Consider the following 12,310-nt stretch of genomic DNA (forward strand, 5'->3'; position numbering starts at 1 on the left):
ACTGAATCCTAATTTGCATATGCAAATTAGGTGTGGGAAGGGGAAACCATTTTTTACTTTCTTGTTTGTTGACAAAGGCTGTCTCCATTATAATAAAATAATCCAAATTTTTAAAAATCATTTTCTTTTTCGCTATAGTCATAAAACAGTAGCTTGTTCTTGATCCAAACTAAGATGTAATTTATCTTTATTGGAATCAAAACCAGCCTATTGGGTAGGGATGCACCGAATCCACTATTCTGGATTCGGCCGAACCCGCGAATCCTTAGTGAAAGATTCGGCCGAATACCAAACCGAATCCGAACCCTAATTAGGGGTGGGACGGGGAAAATGTTTTTTACTTCCTTGTTTTGTGACAAAAAGTCACATGATTTCCATTCCCACCCCTAATTTGCATATGCAAACGAGGATTCGGATTTGGTTCGGCCGGGCAGAAGGATTCGGGCCGAATCCGAATCCTGCTGAAAAAGGCCGAATCCCGAACCGAATCCTGGATTCGGTGCATCCCTACTATTGGGTTTATTTAATGTTTACATGATTTTCTAGTAGTCTAAAGGTGTGAAGATCCAAATTATGGAAAGACCCATTATCCGGAAAGCCCCAGGTCCCGAGCATTCTGGATAATAGGTCCCATACCTGTACCCTTATATATCTTTAAGTTTCTTTAGCCCTGACCTTTAACAGACCTGTACAGAAGTATCGTTCAAATCAATCCCTGCAGTGAAGCTAACAATCTAATTTCCTCGTTATACACACACGCTGGGGGTCAATTGCATGGGAAGTGGAACGATCAGTAGTTCCCACATGAAGATACTGGCACTTATACAATATCACCAGCCAAATACTTATCGGCCCTTTTATAGCAAGTAAGTCATGTACCTACGAGGAGCCATAACTGCTCGGCTAATGAGATTGCCATGGATTGATATGCTCGGCGCAGATCAGCATTCATTTTACTACCCATTAAACAACGTCCCGAAAACAGATGTGAAGCCCCGCAAACTCACTTAGCCTTGTGTTTACAAAGTGTGATGACATTTTTACAATTATGCATAATTTGCTCCCCCAGTATTAGGAGGAAACATAATAATTTCTGCCATCTGCTTTTTCATTTCGCATTCAGATCCTCGGCATGATAAACAAATAACCATCTTTTCGTGCCGCGCGTGCATTGGGAGTCGCAGCGAGCGGATAAACGCGTCAATAGAAATGGAAACGGGTTATTTGATTTATTAATGCAGCTGCCAATGGCTCGGCTTGTGATGGAGCTGCAACAACAGTGTTTAACTGAAGCAGCAAATGCTGGAATCCTGTAGATGTAGAACATACAGGTCTAATGCAGTGAGGCCGGAGTAATTACTGCACTGCTGGTTCTGACTCTTGAAGCAGAACTTAGCTCCTCTAGGTAACTTCCCACAATGCCTTAGCTTGCTCCTAATTTAAACAGCTGCCTTCTTTTACATTGTTACAAGGGAGAAGAACACGGCCCTACCTGCTTGTGGACCCTATCAGACTCTCGTATGTTGCAGAAAAAGCTCCCCATTTCTTATAGCACCCAATGTTGGTGAGCAGAGAAATGCTGGTAACCTTACTACATGGCTGAGTTGGGAGTCAATGAAGTATCATGTGACTGATTTAAAGGAACAGTTCAGTGTAAAAATAAATACTGGGTAAATGGATAGGCTCTGCAAAATAAAAAATGTTTCTAATATAGGTTGTTTATACAAAATGTATAAAGGCTGGAGTGACTGTATGTGTAACATAATAGCCAGAACACTACTTCCTGCTTTTCAGCTCTCTAACTCTGAGTTAGTCAGTGACTATAAGGGGAGCCACATGGGACATAACTGTTGAGTGAGTTTGAAATTGATCCTCAGCATTCAGCTCAGATTCAAAAGCAACAGTTATGACCCAAGTGGTCCTCCCCAAGTCACTGATTGGTTATTGCCTGGTAACCAATCAGTGGAAACCAATTGAGCTAAAAAAGCAGGAAGTAATGTTCTGGCTATTATGTTACACATCCAGTCACTCCAGCTTTTATACATTACATTTTTGGATAACCAACTATATTAGAAACATTTTTTAATTTGCACGGGCTAATATAGTTAGTAAGTCAAAAATGTAATGTATAAAGGCGTGACTGCATGTGTAACATAATAGCCAGAACACTACTTCCTGCTTTTCAGCTCTCTAACTAAGTTAGTGTTCTGGCTATTATGTTACACATCCAGTCTTTATACATTACATTTTAGGCTAACTATATAAGAAACATTTTTTTAATTTGCACAGCCTATCTATTTACCCAGTTTTTATTTTTATACTGAACAATTCCTTTAAGAGTAGAGACAAATTATACAGATGTCTAATTTTCCAATTTTTTCTGGCTGAGTAGTGTGAATGCAAGGTAACAGGGGTATAACTACAGAGGAAGCAGACCCTGCAACCCAGGAGGTATAGGGGGCCCCATGAGGCCCTAATTAATTAGAAATTTCAATATATATTGGTTAAACAGGGCAACCTCTGGATATGTTGGGGGCTCTAAAATGAATTTGCTGTGAGGCCCAGTAACATCTAGTTACAGCAAAGCAAAGAAGCACCATGCAGCGTAAGACAGAGACAGCTTTGCAAACCGAGCGTCATCACAAAGGAACTAGCTCTTTAGGGTTAAACTCCTAGCTTTATCGGGTTGTTAATTAGCTTTATGGTTCTCTCGAGTCCAGATTCTAATAATACTGATCCGAGAGCCACACAGTTCAGTGTAAGGAGATGACCGCAGTTTGCCCGGGTGCCAATTAAAAGTTAAGCGGAGGAGAAGGATTGGCACATTAGAGCGGCTGCACCACATTGGCTGACATTTTCACAGCACGGCAGTTAAGTGAGCTGCCAGTTTGACTTCATGCAGGAGACGGACATAAATACAATGTCTGCAAGTGGAGTGTTTGGCTTCTAGCTCTGCCTCTCTCCATCCCTGACCTTTATGTCTCACACATGAGCGAGCAGGGTGTCTGACCTTTTGCAGAGGGGCCAATCCATCACACTTGCCTGCATGACGGAGCAAACAATCTGCACTGAATGGGGGCTATGGCTCTGCATGTTAAAGGAACAGTGCTGTGTCAATATAAAAACTGGGTAAATAGATAGGCTGTGCAAAATAAAAAATGTTTCTAATATAGTTAGGCAAAAATGTAATGTATAAAGGCTGGAGTGACTGGATGTCTAACATAATAACCAGAACACTACTTCCTGCTTTTCAGCTCTAACTCTGAGTTAATGTTCTGGCTTTTATGTTTGATTAACAGACAGAGTTGTGTATTTTGCTTCCACACTTCTTCCTGTTACAGTTAGAGCTGCAGTATTTCTGGTCAGGTGATCTCTTCCTGTTACAGTTGGAGCTGCAGTATTTCTGGTCAGGTGATCTCTTCCTCTTACAGTTAGAGCTGCAGTATTTCTGGTCAGGTGATCTCTGAGGCAGCACACAGACCATCACGAAATGGTGTTTCAAGGCAAGACATGTAATAGGGCAATATTTACTTAAATATGTACCAGTTTGGTAAGATTCTTTAATATGCCACTTAATATGATGTAAACTATCTGTTGCTCAAGTATTCATTGTGGGGGTATAGTTTTCCTTTAATAGACCTGCAAATGAGCTTGCTTCTGCTACATTGTTTCAAGAGACAAGGCCAGTGGTGCAGAAAGGGACAGAAAAACACTTCAATAGTTTTGAAGTAATTTAAAATCTATTTAACCATTTTTAATGAATGCGCAATAGAATTGTACACCCCCAGATTTTACATTTTGCCAGTCCCACAAAGGCAACCTGCATTTTTTTTTTCTTAGCTGGATTTTACTTTTTTTTTTTAATTAAATGCTTGCCATTAGGACGTGCCCCCCTGGAAAACTTAAAGGGGAACTATCGCAAAACTGAAAATTTAATATAAGCTTCATCATACTGATATAAGAAACTTTCTAAACACAAACAATTAAATATTCTGCATTGTTTCTGAAATAATCGAGTTTATGTTCACTATTCCTCTCTCGGCATCGGTTTCTCCTCATTTTGTCTTCAAGCAGCAGTTGGGTGTCAGATACAATATATCTTATAGGGGGGCTCCTTTTGCCTAGAAGATGTATTAGAGCTCACCAGACATCATGTCTCTCTACATGCAGGATTTGTGCAAAAAAAAGTTATTTTGTTAGTACTGGAATCAGCTATTTGAGTGAGCTCTAATACATCTGCTAGGAAAGGAGCCCCCCTATAAGATATATTGGATCTAACTGTCAATGAATATCTGACACCCAACTGAATGAAGACAGAATGAAGAGAAACAGATGCCGAGAGAGAAATAGTGAAGATAAACTTGATTATTTCAGAAACAATGAAGAATTTTTAATTGATTGTATTTAGAAAGTTTCAGTATGAGAAAGCTTATATTAAACTTTCATTTCCGCGATAGTTGCCCTTTAAAAATGGGGGCTCTACTTTACATATAGCAAAGCTGTTCTCTTGCTAGGCAAACTTTTACTTTTGGTTTAGTGTCCCCTTTAAGCCGCAGACTCTGTGGGTCATCCCATAAATTCTCGTTAAACAGCATTTCTGCAGAAAGCAACTCCCTGGGCTGTTTTTCTACTTGTTCGAGGTGTTGCCATGACAAACAAACAGGCTTCAAAATAAGTGAAATACTTGAAAAACAAAGTCTGGATTTGTGAGCACTTCCCGTAATTGGTCCCAAAGTAAATGGCTTGAAATAAGCAGTGAGCTGAGTGTGTTCCATAAGGTTGTACTGTATAAAGTACAGGGATCCCCTCGGAGATAACAATGGCCTCTGCAACTGGATTGGCAGGCTGGGGGCTGGCAGCATAAAAAATGACTATTTCTTTGTTTGAAGCACTGAAAGCAATTTGTCAGATCCCATTAAAGGGGTTGTTTACACCTTTGGGTTAACATTTAGTAGGATGTAGAGAGGGATATTCTGAGACAATTTGCAATTGGTTTTCATTTTTTTTTTTTATTATTTGTTTGATCTTGAGTTATTTAGCTTTTTATTCAGCAGCTCTCCAGTTTGCAATTTCAGCAGTCTGAAATCACCCAAATTCCCCTAGCAACCATACGCTGATTTGAATAAGAGACTGGAATATGATTAGGAGAGTATATAAACCCCCAAAAGAGGGAATACGTATAAGGAGCGATCAGCGCCTGTGGCAACAGAAATAAAAAACAAACATAGCGCAATACGTTTGCAATGTAGAATATCACCCCGTGCTTGCACTGGATGTTAAGTGGATGTGTTTTCCCCTTTTTCCTTCAGGTGGCTATTAGTGAATGAAAGTGGCAATTCAAGTGAACAGAGGGGCGGAAGAGTGCTTTTCCTGTGAAAATAAAATATATTCCAAGGATGCAGGTGCCTCCACCTTCTATATAAAATGCCTACTTACAAACCACTGGCGTGGTATAATGCGTTTAATATGAAGCTCTCTCAGGTTTTTCTCCTCCAGTGTTCGACTCCTTCCAGGTTCCCAAAGTGGGAATACAAACCGATGATAGTGTAACACCGTTTATTTAAAACATAATTAAAAGCAATTAAAATTTACACTCACATTTCCCTTGCGGGTTTTTGCGCATTGAGTCCAACAAACAGTTTTTCTGGTCCCCCCCCCTCTGATCACTATTTTTGCAAATTTTATTATGTTGTTAGAAATATATATATATCCTTTTGTGGAGCTGGGTTGTTATATTGTGGCCTGGTGGGGTACTAAGCCAGAGGAGTGATGAAAAGAAGACATGGGAGAGAAATATACCAGCCTACATTACAGTACATAGAAGATCGAGAGTTATATGCGCCAAACCGGAAGTGAAGTCGCTGGAACGCACAAGCTGGAACGCATAAACCGGAAGTGAAAGCGGAAATCAAACGAACACGCTGGAATGGGCTTTAAAAAGAAGGATACAAACAAAGATGGTAGAGACGCCTCTGAGGAAGCTGGTAGCATCCAGCGAAACGCGTTAGGCATAGTTTGGGGGACACAACAACCTGGACCAAGGCACCTGGAGCAAGCAGAAAAGATTTTTGGAGCGAGCTGGCAGGACTGCCTCTGGGGACCCCAGAAAAACTGTTTGTTGGACTCAATGCGCAAAAACCCGCAAGGGAAATGTGAGTGTAAATTTTAATTGCTTTTAATTATGTTTTAAATAAACGGTGTTACACTATCATCGGTTTGTATTCCTACTTTGGGAACCTGGAAGGAGTCGAACACTGGAGGAGAAAAACCTGAGAGAGCTTCATATTAAACGCATTATACCACGCCAGTGGTTTGTAAGTAGGCATTTTATATAGAAGGTGGAGGCACCTGCATCCTTGGAATATATTTTATTTTCACAGGAAAAGCACTCTTCCGCCCCTCTGTTCACTTGAATTGCCACTTTCATTCACTAATAGCCACCTGAAGGAAAAAGGGGAAAACACATCCACTTAACATCCAGTGCAAGCACGGGGTGATATTCTACATTGCAAACGTATTGCGCTATGTTTGTTTTTTATTTCTGTTGCCACAGGCGCTGATCGCTCCTTATACGTATTCCCTCTTTTGGGGGTTTATATATTCGATTTTGGATTTATGTACAGTTGAGAGACTGTGAAGGGGTCGGCAAGAAATAATCTAAGAGACTGACATTTTTTCATTGGGCTGCATTTTGTAAGCTTTATTGTTTTTATTGTTTTTATGATTAGGAGAGACCTGAACAGAAAGGAGTAATAAAATGTAACAACAGCAATACATTTGTAGCCTTACAGAGCATTTGTTGTTTAGATGGGGTCAGTGACCCCCATTTGAAAGGCGGAAAAGAGTCCAAAGAAGAAGAAGGCAAATAATTCAAAAGCTATAATACAGAAAAAAACAAAGACCAATGGCAAAATGTCTCAGACTATCACTCGCTACATCATACTAAAAGTTAAAGGAACAGGAACCACAAATAATGAAAGTGTTTTAAAGTAATGAAAATATCATGTGCTGTTGCCCTGCACTGATAAAACTGATGTGTTTACTTCAGAAACACAAATATAGTTCATATAAACAAGCTGCTGTGTAGCCATGGGGGCAACCCAAGTGTATATAAACTACAGTAGTACTTATCTGTTATCTACTGTGTATCCTGTGCTTGAATGGCTGCCCCCATGGCTACACAGCAGCTTGTTTATATAAACTATAGTAGTACTTATCTGTTATCTACTGTGTATCCTGTGCTTGAATGGCTGCCCCCATGGCTACACAGCAGCTTGTTTATATAAACTATAGTAGTACTTATCTGTTATCTACTGTGTATCCTGTGCTTGAATGGCTGCCCCCAAGGCTACACAGCAGCTTGTTTATATAAACTATAGTAGTACTTATCTGTTATCTACTGTGTATCCTGTGCTTGAATGGCTGCCCCCATGGCTACACAGAAGCTTGTTTATATAAACTATAGTAGTACTTATCTGTTAACTACGGTGTATCCTGTGCTTAAATGGCTGCCCCCATGGCTACACAGCAGCTTGTTTATATAAACTATAGTAGTACTTATCTGTTATCTACTGTGTATCCTGTGCTTGAATGGCTGCCCCCATGGCTACACAACAGCTTGTTTATATAAATTATAGTAGATTTCTGAAGCAAACAGCAGTTTTACCAGTGCAGGGCAACACTGCCTTATATTTTTATTACTTTAAAACACTTTCATTTTTGTTACTGTTCCTTTAACTTAAAAGTGAACACCCCCTTTAATAAATGTCTGAATATGCTAAGGGGACTGTAGTAAGATGGCTACTGAGAGCAACTGCAAAAATTAAGACAACACACTAGTGATGCACGGCTCAACAAAAATTCCACCCAAACCGTAAACCTACCCGTACCCAACCTGCCCCAGGTGGAGCAGTTTTTTACTAATAAAAGTTTCGTCCAAAAAAACGTTACAATCGGGGGTTCGAGCGATTTCACAAAAAAATGGAGAGTTTTGGGCATCAAACCCGGAAAAAATTTTTGTCCCCCACAAAACCTCCAGAGTTTTTTTCCGAACCAATTATCAAGTTTCATCAATGATAAATAAGGTCAAATTGTGGATTGTAGTTTGGTTGGACTTTTTATTTTTAACTTAAAAAACTCAGAAAACATTGGATTTCGATGTATGACCCCCTTCTAGTCAAACGCAGGTTGAGGAGCATTGTAACAAACACAGCTATGATACTGTTCCATAGTCGGCATTTGTTCCAAATATTCCTTAATTACACACATCCTTGACGCGGCTCCTCTCAGTCTCAAACTAATGCTGTTGACACATTTCCCTGCCATTATCAAGGTTCATTTTATCCCCGAAAAATAAACATACTAAATTGAAAGATTAGATTTACATACGTAGCCTGAATTCTGTAGGGTTTATAAAGCATTCCTTAGTTGCACAAGCTATGGGGACACATGAGAAGATTTAGGGCTCTTTAGGGTCTGGCCACACACGCAGATTCGTGGAGATTAGTCGCCAGGCGACAACTCTCCTCTTCTTCTCGGCGACTAATCTCCCCTATCTGCCTTGGCAGGTTATAAAAGTTTGAACATATTTCTATGTTTTTTTCAGTTATTAGAGTTTTGCTAATGAAGGTGAATTGCCCTTTAAGTTGTGAGTCTAACTTTTCCCAAGGGACCTGTTATCTTATATTGTTACAATTACTTTGCTTATCTCAAAATTGTTACAAAAGTATCTTATCTTCTGTTGTGGCTGTTCTGGGCTCTCTCTGCCAAAAGCCAATTAAGTTAGAAACATGGTTTCTTTTTCTGGCTGCTCAGTGCAGAGAAAAACTTGACTTTCCAGTATGAGGGACTGCGGGTTGAGCTTTAAAAAGAGTTAAACGCACTCAATGATTGTGAAGGGGGCTGTACTCACATAGACGCATCTAAGCACCGAACGCAGGTGGAATGCAACATACTGCGTCCCACTTGTGCGAGTACAGCCCCCTTGACAATAATTGAGTGTCTACTCCTGCGCTCCCCCTGAACGGAAGAAAGTGCAACGCAGGGGAGCGCAGGTAAAGCCGCCCGTGTGTAAGGGTTTTTCTGCGCTTCCCTGCGTTCAGCCGCAAGGGAGCGCGGCAAAAGCGCCAGTGTGTAAGAGCCCTTAGGAGCTCTGCAATGAGGGGAATTGCTAAAAAGAAACAGAACTATTGATTGCACCAACAAAGCTGCATTATCACACAGACCCGAAATGCTCAGCGCAGCCTTGTAAATGTGTCAGGTCAACCGTGCAGGTCTACAACACACCCCTGTTCTAAACATGAGACAAATATACAGGTCTTAAATGTCTGAAAATGAAACCCGACTATTCTTTTTATTTAAAAAAAAAAAAAGTCACAAGGGGTCATTTACCAATAGGAACTGCGCATCTGCCATTTTCGGCACTTTGCTCCCTGCCTTCCTCTGTTCTTGGGGGCGACTAACTTGTTCATCTAAATATATGACTCTTATAGTCTCTATCATTATATTGATTTTTAACCTACCTCTCTATCCCTTTGAGAGTAAGTTTAAATAGAATTTAACAGGGAAGGGTAATTTGAGTAACAGTTTTCTTTTCCTCCCACTAGGATTGAACCCAGAGTAAAATAAAAGTTAAAATAAATAAAAGAATTGTTAGAGATAGGGAACTCAATACAGGGAGCAAATGAATGAAATCTCAACCCCACGTTCAAGCAAAACTGGTTTTGTACACAGCACTATAAAGGCATGCATGCTAAATATACTGAATAAATACTATCAATCTATGGAGGGATTGGGCACAATCATGGGATTCATTTCTGGAAGAAATAAATGTTTTTATTCATTAAAATTGTTTAAAGGACCAGTAACATCAAACATTTTTTTAAAAAAAATTAGTTTCTACATAAGGAAAAAAAAAAAGACCAAGACACATTTAACTTTAAATTGGCAAAGTCTTTATTAAGAAATAACTTACTGATACTCCGCTTACGCTCTTCTTTAGAAAAGGCGACAGGGCGACGATCCATCGTGCGGCACTTGATTTCTCCTTCCTGCCTTGTATAGGAGATAGACAGGGAGGAGAAATCGAGCGCGGCACAATGAATCGGCCTGACGCCTTTTCTGAAGAAGAGCGCAAGCGGAGTATCGGTAAGTTATTTCGTAATGAACGAATTTTAAGTTAAATATGTCTTGGTGGGTTTTTTACGCTAGGTAGAAACAGATTTAAAAAAAAAATGTTACTGGTCCTTTAATCACAACAATAGGCAAACTGCATGTGCATCAGAAGCCGTTTTCATATAACACACTGAACATAGGCTTGATAAAGGCCCCAAGGAGGGCCGAAACATTGAAAAATACGTGTGAAGACTTAATAAAATCATTAAAAAACAAGTGGAGTGCTGGTCCAATCTGAACTATATAAATATATATATATATATATATATATATATATATATATATATATATATATATATATATATATATATATATATATATATATATATATATATATAGTGCTCCTTTAATAAACAGATTTAAAGGAGAACATGGATAAAAATGGTATATTTCATATACTGAACTTATTGCACGAGGCTAAAGTTTCAGCTTGTCAATAGCAGCAATGATCCAGGACTTCAAACTTGTCACAGGGGGTCACCATCTTGGAAAGTGTCTGTGGGCTCTGATTGGCTGTTGAGAAGCTAAGCTTAGGGCTCGTCACTAATTATCCAGCAGAAAATGAGCTTCCCTGGCTGTAATATAAGCTGATGCTACAGGTTTGCTGATTATTAAATTCTGATGCTAATTGCACTGGTTTCTGTGCTGCCATGTAGTAATTATGTGTATTAATTACTAATCAGCCTTATATTGTGACATTTCTATTCTATGTGTACTGTATATTGTGAGTGGCTCCCTAGGCTCAGTAAGTGACAGCAGCACAGAGCATGTGCAGTGAATCAGCAGAAAAGAAGATGGGGAGCTACTGGGGCATCTTTGGAGACACAGATCTTTACTGCTAAAGGGCTGTGGTTGCCTTGGGCTGGTACAGAAGCACACAACATAATGTACAACATTTCTAGCTACTTCTTTAGTTAGACTTTAGTTCTCCTTTAAGCAGACATATATATGGAGCCAGATCACAACACTGACAGATATTTGGGGGCACATTTACTTGAGAATCCCCTCAACCTAACAAATGATTTTCTGGGGCAAATGTCCCTGACAGTTGGAATCAGGTGGTTTCAGGAAGAAGTAAGGATGATGAGGGATTGAGTCAGGCAGTTGACTGTCGTGTCAATCAATAATCCATTCGACCGGACACCAGAAAATGAGCTGGTTGCACCAGTGAATAAAACATTAGACTTCACTAAGAGGGCACAACAAGATAAATCTACAAAACCAATAAAAAGGCACAATCACTGCAACAGATTTATTCCAAGTCTACTGTGACCATAAGGGTTTGATCCCTTTTGAGCATGAATGGAAATTCAGTAAGGGTGTATTTAGTGTATATACAAGATGGACTCACTTCTGTGCTCCCTGAGACAACGGCTTTGTCCACATTGAGCAGCTCTTGCTCTTCAGTCTGGTGTACGCCCGGTGACCATTGTGCACAGCGGAGGTGAGCCCAGCAGTGACCTAAATCATTTCCAAATGGGAGAGAACAAGGTTCATGTTGGCATCAAGCTGTAACAGTAGCTCATAACAATGCCATGTGCCAGAGTAAATAATTAAAGGGATACCGTCATGGGAAATTTTTTTTTTTTTTGCAAAACGCATCAGTTAATAGTGCTGCTCCAGCAAATAGATTATATTATATTTCATTTTGAAATCTGACATGGGGCTAGACATATTGTCAGTTTCCAGCTGCCCCCAGTCATGTGACTTGTGCTCTGATAAACTTCAGTCGCTCTTTACTGCTGTACTGCAAGTTGGAGTGATATCACCCGACTCCCTTTCCACCCCAGCATCCTAATAGAAGCAAACAGGTTTTTTTATATTTAATTTTGAAATCTGACATGGGGCTAGACATATTGTCAGTTTCCAGCTGCCCCCAGTCATGCGACTTGTGCTCTGATAAACTTCAGTCACTCTTTACTGCTGTACTGCAAGTTGGAGTGATATCACTCCCCCCCCCTTTCTGCCCCAGCAGCCTAACAACAGAACAATGGTAAGATAACCAGATAACAGCTCCATAACACAAGATAACAGCTGCCTGGTAGATCTAAGAACAACACTCAATAGTAAAATCCAGGTCCCACTGAGACACAATCATTTACAGTGAGTAGGAGAAACAGCCGCCTGCCAGAAAGCA

General features: G+C 40.0%; 1 protein-coding gene across 10 annotated transcripts in view; it reads right to left on the reverse strand.

Annotated features, from left to right (window-relative positions):
- The window catches only part of kmt2c.S (lysine methyltransferase 2C S homeolog), a 142,061-nt gene that overhangs the window by 79,090 nt on the left and 50,661 nt on the right, over positions 1-12,310 (reverse strand). For all 10 annotated transcript variants that reach the window (XM_018269007.2, XM_041567350.1, XM_018269015.2 and 7 more), the window contains exon 6: positions 11,525-11,634. In XM_018269007.2, coding sequence (XP_018124496.1) covers positions 11,525-11,634 — 110 coding nt within the window. The remainder of the gene's footprint in view (positions 1-11,524; positions 11,635-12,310) is intronic.

Source organism: Xenopus laevis, chromosome 6S (assembly GCF_017654675.1).
Source record: "Xenopus laevis strain J_2021 chromosome 6S, Xenopus_laevis_v10.1, whole genome shotgun sequence".
Lineage (NCBI taxonomy): Eukaryota > Metazoa > Chordata > Amphibia > Anura > Pipidae > Xenopus > Xenopus laevis.